Below are 21,984 nucleotides of genomic sequence, written 5' to 3'. Positions count from 1 at the left end.
TTAAGACTGGGGGGACATCAGAGGGACTCAGTAAGGGACTGTGGTACACATCGTCTCCTCCAAGAGCTGCCCAGTTGGGCACAATTTCTCGATTGTCCTGCCTTGTCCCCTGTTGGTTGGGGGAAGTGGGAGGAGAAGGGGAGGACAAACTGCGGACCACAAATAAGGAAGTGCACATACACATGAAGGGACAATTTAAAATGCCACTCACAGGTAGTAGCATTTGTGTTGACAGTGGCAACACAGAGCATGCCCATAATTCAGAAATGTGCCCAAATGGAGGCCGTAAGTCCTTGTTGTTCAAAGTCACTTTCGCATTTATCAAAGAAAGAAATGTCAACCAAAATGAGTTTCAAAGGTAAATCCACATTAAGAGATATCTTCCTCAAACAGCTGAACCTATTTTTAAAAGCCCAGTCTGTGAGGTGGGTTGCTGACACCTACCGGTGTTTGGAGGTGGGGGCTTGTTGTGGATCCACTTCACCACCTTGACGCCATTCTGAGCAGTGGCGATGTTCACACCTGGAATGCAGGTGATGAAGTGTTCCAAGGGGACGCCCCCTTGGTTTTCCTGTACTACTTCTAGGTCACCAAACTCTGCAGCATAACAATCTGGAAAGCTGAAGTGGGAAGGGAAAGAGGTTGAAATAAAATAATGGAAAAGCAAAGCACCCTCTAAATAGGAGGCTTCAGGCTAAGGTATCGGTTACTGAGTTACTGTTTAAAAGCCCACATCTGGTTTGAATGCTAAAATTAAGGTCTCAAGGAGGCAAACTGCTATGGCACTGGCCTCAGGATGCATTCTGATGGTCCCAGAAAATCCTGGGCAGTTTTCCAGGAGCAGAGCTTAACTCTGAGGCACCAGAGTTCCAGGTCAGTTACGTATCTGCTTTAGCACCAGGGGCATCAGAGTCACTTAGTCCTGAACTGGCTTTTGTATTAAGCTTTCACGGAGCAGCTGAACGGACTCCTGAAGAGTACCTTTCTCTTTCAGGTCTTAAAATTTCCAAGTAGTTGAGGTTGTGTGCACTTTCCTGGAAACTTTGCAGATTTCTATTACTGCACTTACGATATATCACTTTCCTCTGGAGAAGAAACTGTCCTGTTAACGTTTGTTTGTAAATTTTAGCACAAACACAAATTTTGTTGTTGAGATACTGAGTGAATAGACCCCACTTCAGATACAATTCAACTGCAAGGCTAAAACATTAGGATGACGTGCTCCGCAGGGTGTGGGGTAGTCAGAAAGGACAGAGCTTCTCTGAAACAGAGAACTCAGGCGCTGCCTCCACAGTGGCACTGACATGGCTCACCTTAATAAAGGCACGGTGCCCTCGTGGGTCTGGAGAAGACTGTGCACCTGGGGTGCAAACGTCTTCAAAGAGAGAATCACAAAAGGAATCTTGTAGGAGTCTGGATCAAATTCATGTTCACTGCAAGAGAGAAAACAAGATGGTTAAGATTCCTCAGAGTTCTAAAACATTCACAGGATAATTAATTCGAGAAGTTCACAGCCTTACATAAAAGAATTATTTAAGGAAAACCTGTGACACACCTGAAGTCCTTATTAGAACAATGCTGTCGGCAGACAGGCTCATGGTACTCTAGCTCTTCAAATATAATTGGGCTGCAATTCGTGGAAGAGCCGTCGTGTGACTGGGAAGACCCCAGGGGGCTCTGGCGGGCCTGACTGCTGGGTAGGAGACATACCAGCCGCCCATTTCCTTGTTCACGGATTGCGACTGTGTCTGTTAACTTATATAAATCTGACACATTCAGCTTGTGTCCAAACCTGAAAACAAACAGAGATATGCTAACTTAGACTGTTTTCATTGTACAGAAACACCCGTCCCATTTAAATAAAGGACAATAACCAAGAATGCTTCCTGGCCAGGCACGGTGGCATGCCTGTAATTCCAGCTACTGGGAGGCTGGGGGAGGAGGATTGCCAGGTTCCAGGCCTACCTTGGCAATTTAGTGAGACACTATCTCAAAATAAAAATAAAAGAGGCTGTAGTTCAGTGGTAGACTGTCCCTGGGTTCAATCCCCAGGACTGCAGGGGTTAAAAAAATACTTCTTTCTCTCAATGAAAGTCAACCTAGCTGGGTGTGGAGGCACAAGCCTATAATCCCAGTGGCTTCGGAGGCTGAGGCAGGAGGATCACAAGTTCAAGGTCAGCCTAGGCAGCTTAGTGAACCCTAAACAACTTGGTGAGACCCTGTCTCAAAATAAAAAATAAAAAAATAAAAAAGGGTGGGGATGTGGCTCAGAGTTTAAAAGCTCCTGGGTTTAATCCCTGGTATTAAAACAAACAAACAAAACAAAACAAAAAAACCCTAGATTATTCTACTGTGAATTCATTTGCTACCAACTGAGGGATGCCTGGTACTCCTTGGAGTCATCTCTGGCCCAGTGCCCAGCACAATGACCACATCCCTTGGCAGCCTCCCCTCTCTGCCTGCCCAGTTTGTGTAAACACCCTCATCCTATTTTCTCAGCTGGAAAGCTAGTGGACATGACCTCTCTCACCCAGCGTGGACCCTTTGCTTCCGAATCCCTGTCACCTCTTTCACCTCTGCTCTGTCCTCACAAGCATGCTCCTTCCAGGGCTCTCACCCCTGTCCCCCCTGTATGCCCATAGCTTTCGGGACTATACAATTCAAGCACCTCTAACTTGCACCTTGCATCCCTGGGCCCAGGCTCTGGACGCAGTCAGATTTGAGCTGACACCTTGACTCAACTGTGACCTTTGACAAGATAAGCAACCCCGTCCTGGCCTCAATTTTCCCAACTGTGGCATGACGTGTATCCCACAGGACTGACGTGAGTCCTGCACATGCGTGAGCACGATGGGCTTGGCAGGAAGAATGTGCTCAAGAACACTGACCGCTCTCCCCGTTCGTACGGCGCTTCCTCCCAGCGCCCCGCCATCCCATCTGCAGGGACTGCCCTCGACCAGAGCCCCTCCTGGTCCTCTCCCGACCAGGGGGACATGCAGTCCCTCCTGCTCCACGTGGTCTCCTACGGCCTAGCTCCTCCATGAGGAAAACTGTTTCTCGGGAGCTGCTGTTTGTCCTCCAGATTCTCCGCCCCTTCCCTCCCAGATTCCTCCACAGGACTCCACCAGCAGCCTCCGCTTCACCCCCAAACCACACGTATTCTTGGCCCCCTGGATTCCCAGTGTCTGAAGTGCCCTTTCCACATATCCCTGTAACAATACCCCCACCTCTGGGGTCTCCCCTGCCCCTGGTCCTGGTGACCTTCCACCCAGATCTGCTCCTCTCCATTTCTCATCCTGCCTTATCTGCTTCTAAGTCCATCACAATCACCTGAACACCAATAACTGTCCTACCTTCAGGGCCAACTTCTCCCCCAAGGAAGCCCGTGAATGTGCAGAATAGTAACTTGAACTCTCTACCCAGTGGCCCCAAAGGCCCCTAGAGCTTGTATGTCCACAACCCAGGATGCTCATCAAACCTCTGAATCATGCTTTACTTCCTTATTTTCAGTTTAACTGTCTAACCATGCTCCCAGTTTCCCAAGGCAAGAGAACCCAGAGTCAACCTCCTCTGCCCTTCACTCCCTGCCTGCTCCAGTTGCTCCCATTTCACTGTCGTGGAGATCTGTCATTCAGTCCTTTGAGCTTTTTGTTCCCACAGCATCTGCTCAGCGTTGGACCTGCAGTAGATACTCCGTCTCCCAGCACCCTGCTCATGCCACCTGACTTCTGCCACCAAGAGTCTCCTGTCACCACCGCTCCCCTCCCTCGCTTCTACAGCACTGGGGTGGCTCCCTGTTTTCCATGGGATCACAGTCAAGCTCCTTTTCTCCTGTGCATAAATTTCTCCCTGCTCCTACTTTTCAATGAGTTTTGTTTGATTTACAAGGAAATTTCTGAGCATCTCCTCTTCCCTTCTAGACACAGCGCCTTGGGGGCAAGGGCCAGGCCCTGCACACTGCACCCCCACAGCACTCAGCTCTCACCAACATCATCGTGCGCTGGTGCTGAGGACAGGGCCAGGCCACTCAGCCACTGCCCAGGGTGTACACTCCAGAACAAACTGAAATGTTTATTCAATGAACAATAAAACTAAAACTAGTAAAACTAATAAAAAAAAAAAAACTAAAAGAACTAGATTAGGGGAAAAAAGAATAGACTTGGGGATTAAAGTCTAAATTTGCTAAAAATAAAAGAAGTTTTTTAAATGTATGTTAGATTCAAAATTTAGATCAGAACAACACTGTTTCAGTTCCTCTAGGAGGCCGGTGGTTCCCTGAAAGGCACCATGGTCCATTCATGCAAGTCACCTATCAGTATTGACTGGATCAGTGAAACGATAAACCTAACTTACTTTTTTTCGTAGATATCTGTGAATTTAAAAAGAGGCAAACAACAGGCAGGAGCATCCTGAAGAATAGACATCGTTTCTGCACTGTAAGACAAAAGTTTAATTAATTAGAAAGCACATCATTTCTTCTACATTACAAAGCATATGTTAAAAAAAGAGTTCATAAAATTAACACAATGTGTAAATACCAAGTAAATTTACCAGTTTCTGATATGTTGATTTGTTTTCCAGAAAAATTTAAAGGACGAATTTTAGAGATAAGCCAATGAGAGATTAAGTTACACACTAGGATTTTATCAGAATTTCCCCGCCTATGGAGCAAAAAGACTACTCAGAGTATGACAATAACCTGGATGCTACTTCAGAGCAAAAGACTAGTTCAGAGTTTGAATTATCTCCTGCCATGGTATTGAGACATTATATACACAGAATTGGAACTTCTATATATGTGAGTGTAACATAACTCAACACGACATAATCTCAACTGTTGTTTAAAATCAAAAGGTACAAAAGTAAATAAATAAACCAAACCACTCAAAGGGAAGTTAAAATGAACAAACAACAACAAAAAACCTCGAAATGCCCAAATGTCAACTGTGATTGGAAAATGCCCAAATGTTAAGTGATTGGCTTTGAGCCACAGAATTATGGATGACTTTCTCCCCTGTTGCTTTTGTTTCTGAACTTTCCAAATTTTCTTTAATGAGAATTATTTTTATTTTATTTTGTTAGGAAAACAAATAACTTAAAATAACAGTGAAATACAAGTTAGAGATAAGATCCAAACAGATACTCAGGAGAGCTTCCTGTTTTAAAATAGGGATAGCCAAAGGAGAATCAAATCTTAGTATAAATAAAGCCACAGGATTCCCAAAATTGACATAGTTGTAAAGCACACTATTGGGGCTGGGTGGCTGTGTGACAATAGGGACACGTTACTCAGCTTAGAGAGCTTAGAGCTAGATCTAGTCTGCAAGGAGAATGAACCTTCTACCAAGAGTTGAAAGAAACATTTAGGTTTTTCAGGCTTGAAGTTCTTAAGAGTTCTATTTGTAGAACCTGTTCTGGGTGTGTGGCATACTGTTTTACTCCCAATTGCCTGTGAAGTTTAAGTTGTACTTTGCCTACAATTAATGACTACATAAGACTCAAGTGGCTTATTTCTAACTATATTGATTGAGAATAAGCATTACTGCATCACAACAGAATGGGGAATGTGATAAAATACATTTTTATTATTTTCAAAACAGTTTCTGGGTCAAATGTTATTTCCTGGAATAAATGATGGGGTTGTTTGCTTTGTTTCTTACCTCAGTAAAGAGAGTGATTTATTAGCAGCTCCTGTGGCAAGTGAGACCAGGATCTTCTTGCTGCCAATTTTACACCTGTGGAGGCTATTCACTGCACTGATGGCTTCTTGCAAGTTTTCCATTTGCACAACAGCCTTGAGCTGGTAATCTGTATGGGGGCTGAGCTCAACATTCTTCACCTATGATCGGAAAAAGGAAAATGGAACTACATCTACTCAGGTCCTGCCATTTAGAAACACATCTGGACTTGAGGGCCCCTATGAGGGAACCTGTATGAATGCTGCACTTCCGCTGGCCAGAAGAGAGGTAAGCTGGGACGGGGTGACTTTCAGGGGTGTAAACCAGGCCTGGTCTGCCTGTGTGCTCTGGCACACAGCTATCTGAGGCAGTCTCAGGCCAATGCACAGGAGGGGTCTTTCAGGTCTTCTGCACTCTGCAAAACCCCAGACTAAAAAAAGTGGATTTTGAACAAACTGCATCTCAAGCTGAGTCAGGAACAACAAGAAATAAAAATAGCCAACATTACTTAAGAATGCTTTTTCTGTATTTTTGTAGGCAGTGCTAACTAAAACCCATGAATGTTTTGTTTTCTAGAGTGTCATTTAAAGCCTGCCTATGACAAGTGTTTCTCACTGCCAGGTCTCCTGCTCTCTGGGACCATATCCTAGAAACTGGGCATAGAGCACAATCCAAGCAGACCTGAGAGAAAGGAAGGAGTTCAAACCCATCCAGTCACATTTACACCCTGGCTGTGGTATGTGTGCCAAATTAAGTTCTCTTGACTTACCAAAGAGTAAAACAAGTTCTCTCTACCAAAGGGTAAAATGAACCAGAGTGAGAAGGTTACCTTGCCATGCCTAGAAAAGGCCTCTTGAAGGAGCTGCTGCAGCTCCTTCCGGGATAACCTGTAGTCCATGTTGCTGACCTGGATGTCAGCCCCATTTGCAAATGGGTCTGGGCAGTCGGCTCCACTGCTGGGATCAGCAACGCTGAAAGCAAGTGGGGATGCTCTGTTTAAGAAGTTTGGAGACATACTCCTGCTGGAAACACACACGGAGATTAGTCTTTTAAAAAATGTATTTAGGTCTTAAAATTCAGGCTTTGTATGAAGACACACATAGAAAATAGCTTTCCTATTTGGTTTTCAAATGGGCTTTTTATCTTAAACATACACAGATTTAGAAATATTGTCTGAAGTACTATCTGTTGACCTCTTTTAAACAACCAATGAATTAATCAATATCAAATATTCTTTCGTGTATTATTTAAAGGCAGGAATTACAGGCAGCCTTGATGCACTAACTAGGAAATTAACCTGTTACCGATTTCAGTCTTTAACCTCATCTGTGGCTCTGAAAAATCTAAATATTCTGGTTCATATGCAGTGGTCCTTCTGCACAATAAGGAAAATGTTCACATGAATTTTTAGATGAAATGTTATAGGCTCACAGTCATTTTCTACAGTGATTCTTCACCAACTCAGGAGAAGAAATGTAATGTCAGAAGGAGCCCAGGGGAATATGAAATGCTTCATGTTCCCTGTGTCTCAAGCCTCAAGAATTACTTGGTAAGAGTTTAGAAAACTTAGATAAGGGAGGTGATAGACAAAGTGGTCTACAGAGACCCATACTTTTCAAGCAGCTTTCTATATAGTGTCAGATTAATAAGCCTGTAATCCCAGCAACTCAGGAGGCTGAGGCAGGAGGATCACAAGTTCAAGCCAGTCTCAGCAATTTAGTGAGCCCTGTCCCAAGATAAAAAAACTGGGGAATGTGGCTCAGTGGTAAAGTGCCCTGGATTTAATCCCTAGTCCCAAAAAAAGAAAGAAAGAAAGAAAAATAACCAACGCATGCCTAGTTTGGGCTCTTTCCTCAACACAACAAATGTAAGGACATCGTAACATGCCTCCCATCACTAGCCAGGGACTCCAAGTAGGCTTCTCTCTCTGGTCTCTGCTCACAAAGACTTCCACCGGAGAAGGAGAATGGCAAGAAGTACCACCCCTGAACGTTAGCAGGGCCTACGGAAACAGGACTGGCAGTGGGTGCTGGAAGTCTTATCTTTTGCTTTGGGTACTTCTGTATTCTCTTCAACACACACACTAGTGTATGATCCTTCCTATTACATGTAACCACCTGCGTTGGTCAGGAAGCTGGACTCACCTAGGAGTCCAGGACGGAGATGTGAGCAGAGGACTAACTCGCCTTGACGCCATCAACTCACTAAAAGCAGACGGGTAGCTCACTCGGAAGACAGTCTCCTCTGTGTCTTTTTTCTCTACAGGAGAACTGGTGACACTTCGGGTACTGAGGTTCTCTTTTCTAATAGAAGGAAAAATTGAAGGGGAAAGGTCACATGTCTCCCTTCATATTAAAGACGCAACTTTTGAGAAAAAGTAACACAACACACTTCTGATTGCCTTTGTAGAGCAATTCCGCCATCCCGGAGTTTTTCGGCGTCGGCACCACGGCGCTTGGATTACTGTGAGGAGTTGCTGCCAGTCTCAAGTGACCTGGCTGCTGCTCACTGCTTCTGTTACCAGGCTTTGACTCCATGCGGCACAACTCCTTAAGAAAGACAAGTGCAGGGGTTTCAAATTTAAGTACTCAAGATGTGTTAGATCCTGCACAGAAAATAACTGACTTAGAGAGTTTTATCAAATCTAAAATAAGAGGACACCCCAAGAGCCAGCAGGCACGTTCAGCATGAAAAGAAACCAAACCTACCATAAGCTTAAGAACACAAGAGATCAAAATTACCTGTAAACTTTTAACATTTGTACTTCTTGTAGCAGATCCAGAATTTGCCTGCAAGACTTTTCCAGGCATGGCTTTGGCACTGGAAGATTGTTCACTTGCATCTTTGATGAGGCACAATTTTGGATTCTTAAGTTTTTTGGGAGACTTCACTTTATCAGCAATTGCATTTGAACTCTTTGCTTCACAGAGTTCTCTGTGTTTTGGAGTAAATGACACAATGATCCTATTACCAAAAACATCTTCATTTTCCATTCGCTTCTGAGCCCGTTCTGCACTGTCTTGGTTTATGAAACGCAGAATCGCACTGCAGCCTGTGATGCTCAGCACTTTCCCACCGCAGTTGTCGGACAGGCGTCTGAGCCTGTTACTGATGCTCTTGCCATCTTTGTTTGCTGGCAGGTTATAAACATAGAGCAGAGTGTGGCACTGCTAATACAGAAGACAGCGTTACATCAGGTCAACTCAAGGGCACAAGTTCTGTTTCAAAATAAGAATGAGCAACTTCCAAACTTCAGCTAACAACCAAGGAGGGGAGGCGGAATGATTCAGATGGGAGAGGATAACCTTACGCAGGGCTGACAAGGGAGCTGGATGTTGTTTTAAAAAGATGCTGGGCACGGAAGGCCCAGCATGATTCCATTTCAAAAAATGTGCAGGGGCTGGGGATATAGCTCAGTTGGTAGAGTGTTTGCCTCGCAAGCACAAGGCCCTGGGTTCAAATCCCCAGCACTGCAACAAAACAAAGCAAAACAAAAAAAAAAATGTGCAGAAAATAAAGATTAGTAGCTGCCACAAGTGGGAATGGGGATATACTACAAACTGGCATAAGGAATCTTACTGAAATAATAGAAATATTTTAAAACTGGCTGCATAGCTCAGGAAATTTACTTAAAAATCATTGAATTGTATAAAAGAGGTAAATTTTGTGCTATATAAATAATAGTGCAATAAGATGTTTTTTAAAAAGTCTTTTTAGGGGCTGGGGAGATAGCTCAGTTGGTAGAGTGCTTGCTTTACAAGCATAGGGTCCTAGGATCGATCCCCAGCACCGCAAAAAAAAAAAAAAAAAAAAAAAAAAAAAAAAAAGTCTTTTTATTTATCAAATAGGGCTGTTGAGTGATATTGTACAAAGTTACAGCCTATCAAGCTACAATAGCAGGTAGACAGCAGTTAGCCTGGAAGTTCTACCAGACACTGGGTGATCATGATCCTTTCAGAGAATTGCAATGTATGTACTACGAAACAAACCCACAAAAATGCAAGAAAAAACTTCATTATGAAAAGGTTAAACCCAAAAGCCATAAAAGAAATCACTAAAAATGGGCAGAAGATGTGAACAGTCTACAGAAAAGATATCAAGAACCAACAACCATAAGAGGAAATTTTGCACCTTGTTATTGATTATAAAAAGGCGAACTATGGGCAGACAGTATTTTTCACCTATGAGACTGGTAAACAGCCAGAACAGACATTTTTGCAATTACTGTTGGCAAGAATGTACCACCTTCCTGGAGGACACTATGGATCCTGTCGGTAAAATTCTGACTCAAAACAGTCACACACTACAATTTAGCTCAGAAATTCAAAGATGATATGGATGAACTTGCCAGAGATGGTGAAAAACTGGGTATAATCAAAATGTCCAGTAAGAGGTAGAATGATTAAAGACCAGCCAGATAGGTATGTTGCAAATCAACATTCTGCTGGTTTTTAGAATGTGGTGATTTATATCAATATATATTAATATGGAAAGACATCTAAGCTATAACATTGGTGGGTTAAAAAAAAAGTCATTAGAACACTATATATGTGAAACCACTTTTCTTAATTTACTTAAATGACTGACTGACTTTTTCTAAGTGCTTACTCTTTTCTTTCCTTAAGTGAGGATGTTGGATGAGATCTTTTCTAAGCACAGCTTAACAGTTATTGAATTGTGTGAAAACTGTACTTCATGTACATTTAATGTATGGGATTGCCCGCTTACCTAGGTCACCTACACCTTAGGGCTTCTCCATCATCACTATTATTTCTTTAGAAGTTGCACATACATTCTCCAATCACTTAAACACAGCTCAGCACTGCAGTACACTGTCCTGTCCCACATCAAGTCTAGCAGAGGTGCTGCTCCTCCTGGAAACATGCTCCCACTCTCCCAGCACGTGGTTTAGCTAGATTACAGGTGTAGCAGCCGCTGCCAGTCCTACTGCCCAGGCACGACAGGGCACACACTACAGAAAGCCCAGGGTTCAAAGCCTGCTGAGCCTAGGCATCACAGGCCCCACAAAATGCACAATAACCATGTTTATGGGTTGCCAAACACCCAAGTATGTGCAAACTCTCACCATATTCTCTACCCATAATACTTGAATACTTATTCATCACTTCTATCCATTTGATATAAAACATTGCTAGTTTTGGAGACAATGCAAATGACTACTAGTAAGGTAAATCTACAAGTAATTCCTGATGACAGTTTGAAAAAAATAAAAGGAAAATTCATACATATCCATTCTCTATCAAGAACAAGCAAAAGGTTTCCAAGACTTATTTCATAATCTGATCAGCCTCGTACAAAGAACAGCCCCACCTGGATATGGAGATTCCTTGGTAAGGGCTGTCTTTCAGCCTCGTTAATTCAGTCTTGGAAAATGGCAAAAATAATAAACACACTTACTGGCATTTTTAGTGGTAACCTGGGGGGCAAGTCAGAAATGAATTCTTCAAATCTGATTAGCTCGTTGGCATGATGCAGCAGTGCTTCTGACGCCTGGTTTTTATGAACCAAAATTATGTGGAAACCATGCCTGTGTCTCAGGTCACTAAGTTCCAATGCGAAGTTGACATCGGCTGAAAGAGAAGATACAGACGACCTCATTCTCAAACCTTAGAATGTGTGACAAAAACAACTCCAGTGACACCACTGAGAAGCAAGGACTGGCTGGTTTTCCCTGTCAAGGAACATGAGCACATTTCCCATCATGAGACTTAACACAGAAGACGACTGTGCCACATTCCTACATGCAGTTCCAACATGTCTACTTCTTTTAGCATTGTTAGGAAGCAAACATCAATGTGCTGGGGAGACTCAAATTTGGAAATTACTCATTTTGGATTTTTTAAGTTAATAACACTGGGTCCAGGTTAAAAATACCTGCACAGCCCAAATCACACTTTAATAAAACTGGTACCATTAAGAACTCAAGTTATGCTGCCTCAGGAGTTTGAACTCAGGAGTTCAAAGCCAGCCTCAGTAACGTAGTGAGGCCCTAAGAAACTCAGCAAGACCCTGTCTCTAAACAAAATAAAATTTTTAAAAAGGGGGTGGGATGTGGCTGAGTGGTTAAGCACCCCTGGGTTTAATCCCCAGAACCAAAAAATAAAAAGAACTCAAGTTTTAAGGAGACAATATAAAAATTCAGACTAGATTTTTTTCTAAATAATTCACCACAATAAGCGTCAGTATGTTGCTGATTTCAGCCTCTTTGGGGGCTCACTTCACTTTCACGTGTGTCTGGTTCTACAACTCCCACAGAGAATCTAACTGAAGTCAGCAGACATCTTTACACTTACTTGACACGAGAACAACAGTGGCCGGGGCGGTGTGAGTGTTTGCGAACCTTCGGAGACTCTGCCGGAGCTTATCGTCTGCAGCATTCTTCGCAGTTGCATTGATGTGAGCAACGGTCACCTGCATTGATTTATAACATGGGCAGGCAAGCAAGAGGTGAGGTTAAGAGAACTGCTACACATTCTGCCCACATTTTAGTACATGACTCTTGAGGAAAGAAACTACTATTATCAGGAATGGAAAGTTGGGGATGTAGCTCGGGGTCGGACAACCTGGACTAAATCTCAGTCTTAAAAGGTTGCTTTTCTACTCAGGGGCTTAGTTTTGTAAATTTCAAGTAACAAATCCTATGTGCCTGGTTCCATGGCAGTTTTCAAAAACCCAAAGAAAGCTGGGTGGTGGCATAGACCTGTAATTCCAGCAACTTGGGAGGCTGAGGCAGAATCTCATGTTCAAGACCAGCCTCAGCAACTAAGAGAGGCCCTAAACAAGTTAAAGAGACCCTGTCTCAAAAATAAAAAGGGCTGGGGATGTGGTTCAGTGGTTAAGTGCCCCTGGTACCAAAAAAAGAAAACCCAAAGAAACCATCCAAATGTAACCACAAATAACATTATTGAAAGATTAACATGATTAAGGGATTTGTAATTTTTTTTTTTTTTTTTTTTTTGTGGTACTGGAATGTATCCAGGGGCACTCTGTCACTGAACTACATCCCCAGTCCTTTTTTATTTTAAATTTTGAGACAGGATCTCATTAAGTTGACCGGGTTGGTCTCAAATTGGATCCAGTTGAGTTGCTTGGGTTATAGGCATGTACTACCACACTTAGTTGCTAGATTAAAATACTTAAAAAAATTTTTTTTTTTACCTGGCAATTATTCAGCTCTTGAATAACTTCTTTGTTTTCTTTACTGATGTCACACACACAGATGAACTCTGCTTCTCTGTGACCTTTAAAAAATTTTTCACGGATTCTCTGTACAACAGTGGTAGCTGACCGGCCAGAAGGTACCGAGCAGTTTTCAATATCCCAAAAAACTCCAATGGGGGGTAAGTTTTCTAGCACCTGTCCAGCTATTGCGACTTCTGGTGACCCTTAAGAAATGTTAACACTTTCAATTACACATAGTGAAAAAGAAAATGGCAAATTAAGACACATTAATAGGTTGTTACTTAACATTCTTAGTGGCAGAAAAGCTAAATTTTGATGGATACTAAGTTCAGGATATCGACCATTCTGACTGACCTAAAAAGCAACCAAGGTGCCAGAGTATTACTTTCAGATTATTCCTGTTTCTCAAGAGAGAACAAATCCATAGGCCAACTGACTTTAGGCTCATAATAAAGTATCTTGAAGCATGAGCCATTCTCACACTGACCAGCGATGCTGCTCTGAACACTAAACACCTAATCCTTTGGCTACTGCTGCTCCACGACCTGATTCTCACGCACGGCCTGCTTCTCTACCTACTCAGTGAGGAAGAACACTAAAGAGATGACCAAGGTGAAGCTGTTACTATTGTTGACTTTAAAGTACTTTTAGCGCTTCATTAACATCTGATTTAACATTTAAAAATATCTGAAAAATATCTTTTTTGAGAAGAAATGATTTTAACTGAGAACTCTTGGATTTTCAAATTGTTTAATATCAGCCATTACTAACTGTTGTAAATACTAAATACTTCTAGGATGTACACAGCAGTAGGCCCAATTAGGAACTTGTTGGCCCCACGTTTTCTAACGCACTTCCCATTTTTCTATACATAGCTTCTCATCTCAAACAGCCTCCACCCAACAGCAAGGGCAGATGACTTACTGGTTTGTAGTATTAATAAAAAAATTTTTACCAGAAGATGGAAGGGGAGACTCACACAGACTTTAGAACTCAAATTCAGCTTTAGAACCACAAGGAATCTTTTAAAGGTGATTAAATGCAATGTTAGTACCAGCTACTGAAACCGACTTAAATATGCACATTTTCTGCCATACTGTCATTTACCAAATTTCGAAGCAGCTTTGCCTAGACTGGTCGTCAATAGCAACGTGGTCTCCTTCCCTGTTCCTTTGGTTCCACAGCCGTTACACAGAGGGATAGCAAGAGGTGCAGGTTGAGTATTTGGAGGTGGTATATTTGGCCAGACTTTAGCAGCATCAATTATACTATTTCTTGCCGGCTGTTTTAAAATTTTTTTAAAAAAGGAGGAGGTTTCAGATACATCATTTCAGAACCTAAAGTTACACACAACTGAAAACACATTCTAAGTGTTTCACCTTACTACCTAAACTCTGATAAAATGTATTTTCAAATAATCTTTCCCAGAATGATTATCAATTTGTAGCCTCATTTCAACCAGTGACTTGAAATGATCAGGGTAGACATCACATGACAGGACCTCTGCACTCTGGGGCACACGTCTGCTACAATGGAACCTCACGCACTCAACGTGAGGGCAAGGCAGTCTTTCTCTGAACTCTGACTGAGGCTGAGTTTCAAGTTCCCATGTTATCACAACGACAATATGGGGTTATTTACATTACCTGAAACTCATCAATATAGGTAAAGAACTGAACTGTGCCCTAGCCATTAAAGATAAAACAACACAGAGCTTTTACGGAACTAGGTTCTTAGGTTGGGAACAGAATTATTTCAACCAGGGACTCTAAAAGCATAAGCTACAAAAAAAACCTCTGCACTCTTGGGAATGCTCTCCCATCTTGCCTTTGCTTCCTTTAGGACTCGCAGAGGTTGTGCTCATGGGGAGACCTACCCAGTGTACAACAACACACTTCAGAAAAGTCATTCCTCAACCCCTCAGCTGCACCCAATAGAAAAAATAAAAAGATACAAACCTTGTTTAGACAGTCTTCGCAGTAAAGTGAGCCCTTTAAACAAACCGGAGGAACCACATTTAGGTGTAAAGAGTTGGTGCACAAGTGAGGCGTTAGCTCCGACTGTGAAATGTGCTCTTCCAAACGCCCTGGAGCCCCACTTGTGAAATCAGAACAGGGGAAATAGCCAGCAGAGGTGCAGCCCTGGAGAGTCGGAAACTGATGCAGCTTGTGCACGCTACCATGACATGACTGGAAGTGGAGCTTTCCACAACAGGGGAGGTGTTTGCAGGAGGACAGATTACTCTCTAGACACGTGCTGGGAAAGTCACTTGCAATGCCTGCCAAGTTGCTCCTAGCTGAGGCATTCTGGAGTGAAGACGCAGACTGGAAAGCAAACCCTGACCCTACCTGACACGTGACTGTCCTGGTGCTCTGTGAGTCTAAGAGTGCGCCCGTGTGAATCAAGCTACCGGTACCTCCACTACTGCCGCCACCACCACCACCAAAATGCATTGGCGAAGTGGAGGAGTCATTGGGGCAATGAGCACAGCAGCTTACTTTGGGGACAGTTGAAAGCTGTATTTTAGGTTGCTGAAGAGAATGAATATCAGGAAGTGGGACTGCTGGAAAAAGTTTAGAGCCAGCATGAAGGGGAGATGGTACATCCTTTAATTCCACAGCAACTTTCTTGTTCTCCATGTACTCTTTCTGAGAAAAGAAAATTGGAACACAAGTCAATTTTATGAGGTCAGGGATTTTCGTTACTCATATACTACTCTATTAAAAAACAGAAGTTGTGTTGAATTCTGTTTACGTCACTCAATCATAACCCAACAAAATGAAATAGCAGCTAAGATCAGGGGTGTTCTTCAGAAAGGTCTATAGGATGCGAACAGAGAAACACAACTAATATGAAGACTATGTTGCTGGACAGGATGGCACAAGCCTGTAATCCCAGTGACTCAGGAAGCTGAGGCAGGTGCATCACAAGTTCAAAGCCAGCCTCAGCAGCTTGGCGAGACCCTAAGCATCTTAGTGAGGCCCTGTCTCAAAATAAAAAATAAAAGGGCTGGGGATGTGGCTCAGGGGTTCAGCACCTCTAGGTTGTTCAATCCCCAGTACTACAAAAAAGGGAGGGTCTGCTTATGTCTTCAGCAAGGCATGTTAAACATCCGTGCCTCAGTGACTTCCCCTCACAGGACTTTCTAAAGACAAGACAGATGGCATGAAAACAGTAATGTCACAAAGTGCATTTATAAAGACAGCTTGCAAGCAAAGTGGTTTACTAAATAGTTCCTGCAGTCAGTGCATCAGGGGTTTTAGTAGGGTTCCCTAAGGAAGAAGAATTAAGATTCCAAATGATTCAGCTCTGTTGTCAAGGACACTTAAGAAATGACAGGATGTCATGACCTAAAGCCACAATCACAACCATCTTACTAAGCTAGGGAAAAGAACAAGAGTACTTAGAAACCCATCTGGGAAAAATGTAAGAGACAAACAGTCTGCCATCTGACTCCAACATAGTAGGGGACAGTATATAAAAAAGGTTATAAGCCTGGCATTCCTGTTAAGAGAACTGAGGTTGAAGCTGATGCTCCAAAGCTTGTGACTCTGGGTTACTTAACCTAAGCTTTGGTTTCCTCATCTATAACCTGGAAACCATAAAATGCACCTTCCACAGTTGTTGAAAGATGAAATGGGATTCAGCATACAAAGTACTAAGCACAATGCTGGGTCCCTGAGAGAGAAATCTAACTAATCAATCACCCTTATGAAATGACTGCAGAACCCTTAATACAAAGAGGCCCTCATGTGGTGACTGAAACATGCAGGTCTGTTGGCAAAGAAAGGCCTTTTTGCTGTTATTCTACACTCACCTGGAGGAATCTGAATTTTCAGTTACTTTTCCTTAAGGGGTATGGATAATAGCAATGGGCTGACTGGCAACAAGCAGCGTGCTTGGGTGACTTGATGATTACCCTTCAGACTGGAAATTATGAACACACTGGCATTTCAACTTACATATATCAGGGTCTTATGGGCAGTGTTATGAGCTGGTCACCTAAACCTACTCCATTATGCATGCCACTGTCAAAAACAACCTTTGAGCTGGGCACAGAGGCACACACCTGTAATCTCAGCAGCTCAGGAAGCTGACGCAGGAGGATCACAGGTTCAAAGCTAGCCTCAGCAACTTAGTGAGGCCCTAAACAACTTAGCAAGACCCTGTTTCTAAATAAAATATTTTTAAAAAGAGCTACAGATGTGACTCAGTGGTTAAGCATCCCTGGGTTCAATCCCTGGTACCAAACAAAACAAAATAACCCAAGTTTTGAGATCTGTAAAGCTGAGAATGCAATTCTGAATTGGGTGACTCTGTGAGGACCAGATCCAGGTCACAACTCAGGAATCCCTGTTAAGATGCCAACAGCCCTTGTCAACTGTCCCTAAATTGAAACACTCTGGAAATGACCAAAATTACTTGATGCCTTGCAAGAAAGACAACTATATGGTAAAAAAAATCATCAACAACAAAAATATAGTGAAAACCTAGAGAAGACAGAAAACTAAACTAATTTTTTAAAAGTCTCATTTGAATCCCAAGTGCAATAGAAAAAAAGAAATAGTTGGTGGCAGGAGTACATGAAATCAGAAAATGTCAAAATCACTATGAGAAACAAGCACGCAGAGGGTGGGGGATGCAGCTCAGTGCAAGTTATGTGCTTAGCACATCCAAGTCCCTGGGTCTGACCTTGAGCACCGCCACTACAACAAAAACCCATAAGAAGACACACTTAAGTATTCAGGAGAAATCTTGAATGCAAAAGAATGCCAGTATGGTCTTGTCAATCTTCAATAGGTCATGAGACTCAAAACCATCAGAAGGCTTCAGTATAATATAATTTATTTTGCACTTTCCTCTGATATTACTACATAATTTTTGGAGTTTGTGGCTATATTAAGAAACAAATCTTCCCAAAAATTTAACATTAATGTTTAAAGCATCCACTATCACTCAGAGTGGAATGCAGGCATTAGAAAATCATGTCCTCTTTGCATCAGGAATCATAATAATAATGTTCCACAATGGGCAATACAAGCACGATATACAGGAACACCTAGTATAGACTCCAGGGAAAGAGATTTGGTTCCAGACCAAATGGACCTCTCAGTTATTCACACAGGAGTTTGCTAAGTCCTTGCACATAGTTACCGTTTGGGGACTAAGTGGCAACGTCTGCTCAGGACGAGAAAAGCAATTAGAAAATTTCCAAAGCCATGGCTTAGCATCATTATCTTGTTGAAGCCATCCAAATGTTCTGCTGCAGGGGTTCTCAGTTCCGTTTCCTTCCATCATACAGCCATGCAAAGTGGTTCAACATTCTTCCATCTTTCTTTTCTTTCATTCTTCCACCCTGTTAAAAGTGAGTGACATTTCCATGTTATTTCTTTGCATAAGTACAAATTTTACATTAAAATATGACTGCAACTGCATATACCATGCAATGGTTCTCAATGATTCAAATCTTAAAGAACAAAAGAATGCACATCAGAATGTTACCAGTTATTAAAATTTGGTAAACTTGGTTGATTGCTTATACTTAAAATCTGAACTGCAAGCATCAATCTGATTTTTATAAAATCTATAAACTGCCATTCTTTGTGTTCCATAGCCTTTCAAATAAGACTGAGCTCTAAATGAATCCTATTTTTTCTGCCATGCTTGAAAAAATAGCCTAAGCTTGGACACTTTCATGTTCCTGAATGAGACTTCTCTTCACCTGGCTGGAGTCAACTTCCTCTGCTCTAAGCAGACTTTTTCTTAATTATTCTTAGCTCTCTCTCTCTCTTCTCTTTCCCCAAAGATTCTGCAGAGAAGAGTGAAGAAGCTGATGGAATAGAGAATCTAATCGTATTAAAAGAACTACCACCATATCAGCCTCTACCACTATGTCTCTGATATGAGCCCTGTGATCTTTGACTTGTATTCTGCACAGAACAAATCAATTTCTCAAGTTTACTTATGAAAGTCCAATATGACATACCACTAAAAAAAAATCTAACAATCAGAGCAATCATAAGTCACAGATTTGCTACAGTGTAACAACACTTTTAGGAGTCTTAAACAGTAACACAGAAACAAATCAAATCCATCCATACCCATAAAGCATGGAGGTAGGTGCCCAATGGTGAGGACAACTAACCTCTTTCCAAGTGCTCACCACAATATCCCAACAACCACCTATCTAACCTGTACTGGTCATTTTCAGATGATTAAGTTCATTATCAGAAATTCCAGATGGGCATAAAGAAACAACTTCTTGGCTCTATCTCTAATAAGATGTTTTTTCCAAGAGATGTTAACATCCACATGGTAGGAGGAGGTGAGAAATTATGTAAGTACTGTGTCTAAGGTACACAGTAACTGACCACATAAAGCAGAAGTGTGGCCTGTGTGCCCAAGCCAGTCTGTATTTAAATGGTCTGTGAATTTAGAATGCATTTTACATCTTTTAATTCTTGAAAAAAATTTTAAATGAGATTTGAACTTCAGTGGCCATTAAGTTTTATTGGGACACAGCCATACTCAATCATTTAAATGCTCTCTGTAGCTACTCTTGCACAATTGTTGAGTTGAGTTGTTGCAACAGGGATGGTCCACAAAGTCTAAAATATTAACTATTTGGCCCATTTGTCAAAGCTTCAAATTTTCATTAAGTTTCTTTTTCTGGGCTTGGGTGTGGCTCAGGGGTAGAGTCCATGCTTAACAAGGTCTTGAGTCCAATCCTCAGCACAAACACATACACATACACATACACACACACACACAGATTGTTTCCTCCTCTGTAAAACCTGGCTTATTTCTCGCAGGTCTGCCTCAGAGCATTACAGAGAAAAAGATAAATCACCCCAATACCTACTTTCATCATTGTATCTTGTGCCAAGCACACACAGGTCTGCTACACGGTAGATACAAAGTAAATATTTGTTGAATGAGGGAATTAAGAAATCAACAATTTGTCTAATAGAGTTGGAAGTGGTTAATCAGAGAGAGAGAGATGGAAATGCCAACATTGATATCAAATAATGATACTTATTTTTAACCCCTAAATACAGGTCTTATGTGCCCCAACCATTTGTGATGTTCATGGTATACACAATTTTAATACGCTCTCTCAACTCTCTTCAAAGCCAATTCCCAAGTGAGCTAGAATTTATAATAGTTTACAAAGCATTTTCACTTAACTTCATTTCCTCATTAAGCAAGTATTTGTTTATATTTACTACACAGCACAAGGAGTATAATGATGAAAAATAAGGAATGGGATCCACTTATATAAGCTTTTTTCCCCTCAGTAATTCTGTGAGGCAGAACGGGAAAGATTTGTCTTATTTTATAAAGGGAGAAACAGAAACTTAAAAGTTTCGTAGGCAGTCAGAGATCACACAATTACTGTAGAAAGGGGCACAATTGGATTTGCTCAACTCTTACCACCACACCTCTACTACTGCTCAATATAAGCAAATAAAAGTAAAAACTGGTTGATGGCCTGAACCCTGAAATTTTTCCAATACTTCTGCGAATGCTAGTAAGTTAGGTAGCTAAAGAAGGGGCTGTTTAAGTGGAAATATCCCTTCTTCCCCATCTCTCAGTCTTTGAACAATTCAGATAGTGGGTTAGAGTACAGGATGTGAAGTCACTGTATATTAGTCCCCAATTCCACCTCTTCCTAGCTCTGCAGCTTTAAGCAACTCTGGATAACTCAGCAAATGGCCTTCCCTTATCACCCTATCTTGTCCTGGACTCCCACACCACTCCCATTACCGTTTTTTTTTTTTTTTTTTTCTTTCTCACATCTCTCTATCTGACCTTATTATGTTCTTGCAACTTTATTCTTATTTATTACTCGCTACTTTAGCCTCTTTTTGCCCAACTAGAATGTGAATTCCAGGACAACATTCCAGGGACAATGTTTTCTTATTCATTATTGTTATCTCCTGCATCCAGCACAGTGCCTGGCATATATCAATAAATAACTGTTGAACAATTGAATTGCTCAATAAACATCAAAGAAAAAGGTTTAATTTTCAATTTCTCTGTATGCAAAGCAAAAGACTACTTAACGCTCAAAGACGCTGGGAAATGCGGAAAATAAAAATCTAGCTTAAAAGGTCTTGGTAACACCAGAAAGGTGCTTGAAAAACTCTAAAAGGGATCAAGAAGTCACATACAATTAGCAAGGGGAGTGGTTGAAACCCCAAGGCGACACCCTAGGGGTTGCTGAAAGACCCAGCCAGATGCAAAATACTCAGGAGGGTTGCAAAAACATCCATTCCTATCGTTTTCTCTTCACTTTTCAACTTTGCATACCCCTCTGAGAAGGCGGCTCTTCTCACCTGCAGGGCCCAATAGGGAGTAGGGAGACAGGTGCGGGAGGGGAGCCAAATACCCCAAAGTGGAACATCCGGCACAACAGTGACAGTAGTGACCGAAGTTGAAGGGGAGTCAAGCCGACTGTTTGGAGGCAGCCCGTCCCGCGGGTCCCAGACCTTCCCTCGGACTAGCCACCTCTCCTCTCACCCCACCAGCAATAGGTGGGGGAAGGGGGGGCACTGTCCCTCGCTCAGCTTCGGCGGCCCCAGAGCAGCGGGTCCGTCAGGGTCCAGTCCCAGCGCTGACAGCAAACTCACCTCGGCCGCCGGCTCCACCTCCGCTCACATTCCGACCCCGCCGCCTTCCCCCCGCCCCCCCCCCAGGCCCTTTGTTTTGATTCCCGACTCCGCAGCTCCCGCCGCCGCCGCCAAGCGCACCCTCCACTTCCGCTTCCGCACCGCACCGCCCCTGTCGCAAAACCGACGCCCTTCTCTGCCGCTGGCCCCGCCCCTTCCTCTGCCCCGCCCCCGCCGCCGCGTCCTCGCCGCGCGGGGCACGCTGGGAACCCCGGGGGGGGGCGGGGCCTCGCGGCCCTGCAGCCTCGTCAGGCTCAGTCCCCTCCCGATAAACCCCTAAATAGGGACCTTCCCGGGGGCCTGCCCGGGATTTCTCCCCAGAAACCCCTAGTTTAAGAAGGCCTCCCCCTTGCCTTCACGTTGTGGAAGCGGTCGGGACCTCAAAGCGGAGAATTGGGGAGCTCGTGGTACTGAACGGAGGAAAAACCTGC

General features: G+C 42.7%; 1 protein-coding gene across 6 annotated transcripts in view; it reads right to left on the bottom strand.

Annotated features, from left to right (window-relative positions):
- Marf1 (meiosis regulator and mRNA stability factor 1) overlaps positions 1-21,568 on the bottom strand; it is a 38,559-nt gene extending 16,991 nt beyond the window's left edge. The window contains exons 1-16 of one of the 6 annotated variants that reach the window (XM_047533373.1): positions 21,515-21,568; positions 18,036-18,237; positions 14,840-15,529; positions 13,989-14,163; positions 12,858-13,084; positions 11,993-12,110; positions 11,097-11,269; positions 8,420-8,848; positions 8,070-8,227; positions 7,823-7,981; positions 6,508-6,700; positions 5,661-5,839; positions 4,354-4,434; positions 1,556-1,792; positions 1,314-1,433; positions 445-620 (exon numbers count right to left, since the gene is read on the bottom strand). In XM_047533373.1, the coding sequence (XP_047389329.1) occupies positions 445-620; positions 1,314-1,433; positions 1,556-1,792; positions 4,354-4,434; positions 5,661-5,839; positions 6,508-6,700; positions 7,823-7,981; positions 8,070-8,227; positions 8,420-8,848; positions 11,097-11,269; positions 11,993-12,110; positions 12,858-13,084; positions 13,989-14,163; positions 14,840-15,529; positions 18,036-18,179 (3,259 nt within the window). In that variant the 5' untranslated portion in view covers positions 18,180-18,237; positions 21,515-21,568. Of the gene's footprint in view, positions 1-444; positions 621-1,313; positions 1,434-1,555; positions 1,793-4,353; positions 4,435-5,660; positions 5,840-6,507; positions 6,701-7,822; positions 7,982-8,069; positions 8,228-8,419; positions 8,849-11,096; positions 11,270-11,992; positions 12,111-12,857; positions 13,085-13,988; positions 14,164-14,839; positions 15,530-18,035; positions 18,238-21,220; positions 21,469-21,514 lie in introns of those variants that run through there. The other 5 variants (XM_047533375.1, XM_047533378.1, XM_047533376.1 and 2 more) reach the window with 5 other exon arrangements.
- Positions 21,569-21,984: the final 416 nt, after the last annotated feature.

Source organism: Sciurus carolinensis, chromosome 18 (assembly GCF_902686445.1).
Source record: "Sciurus carolinensis chromosome 18, mSciCar1.2, whole genome shotgun sequence".
NCBI classification, from domain to species: Eukaryota; Metazoa; Chordata; class Mammalia; order Rodentia; family Sciuridae; genus Sciurus; species Sciurus carolinensis.
Note: the sequence above shows the minus strand (reverse complement) of the source record. Positions and strands in the feature narration are given on the sequence as shown.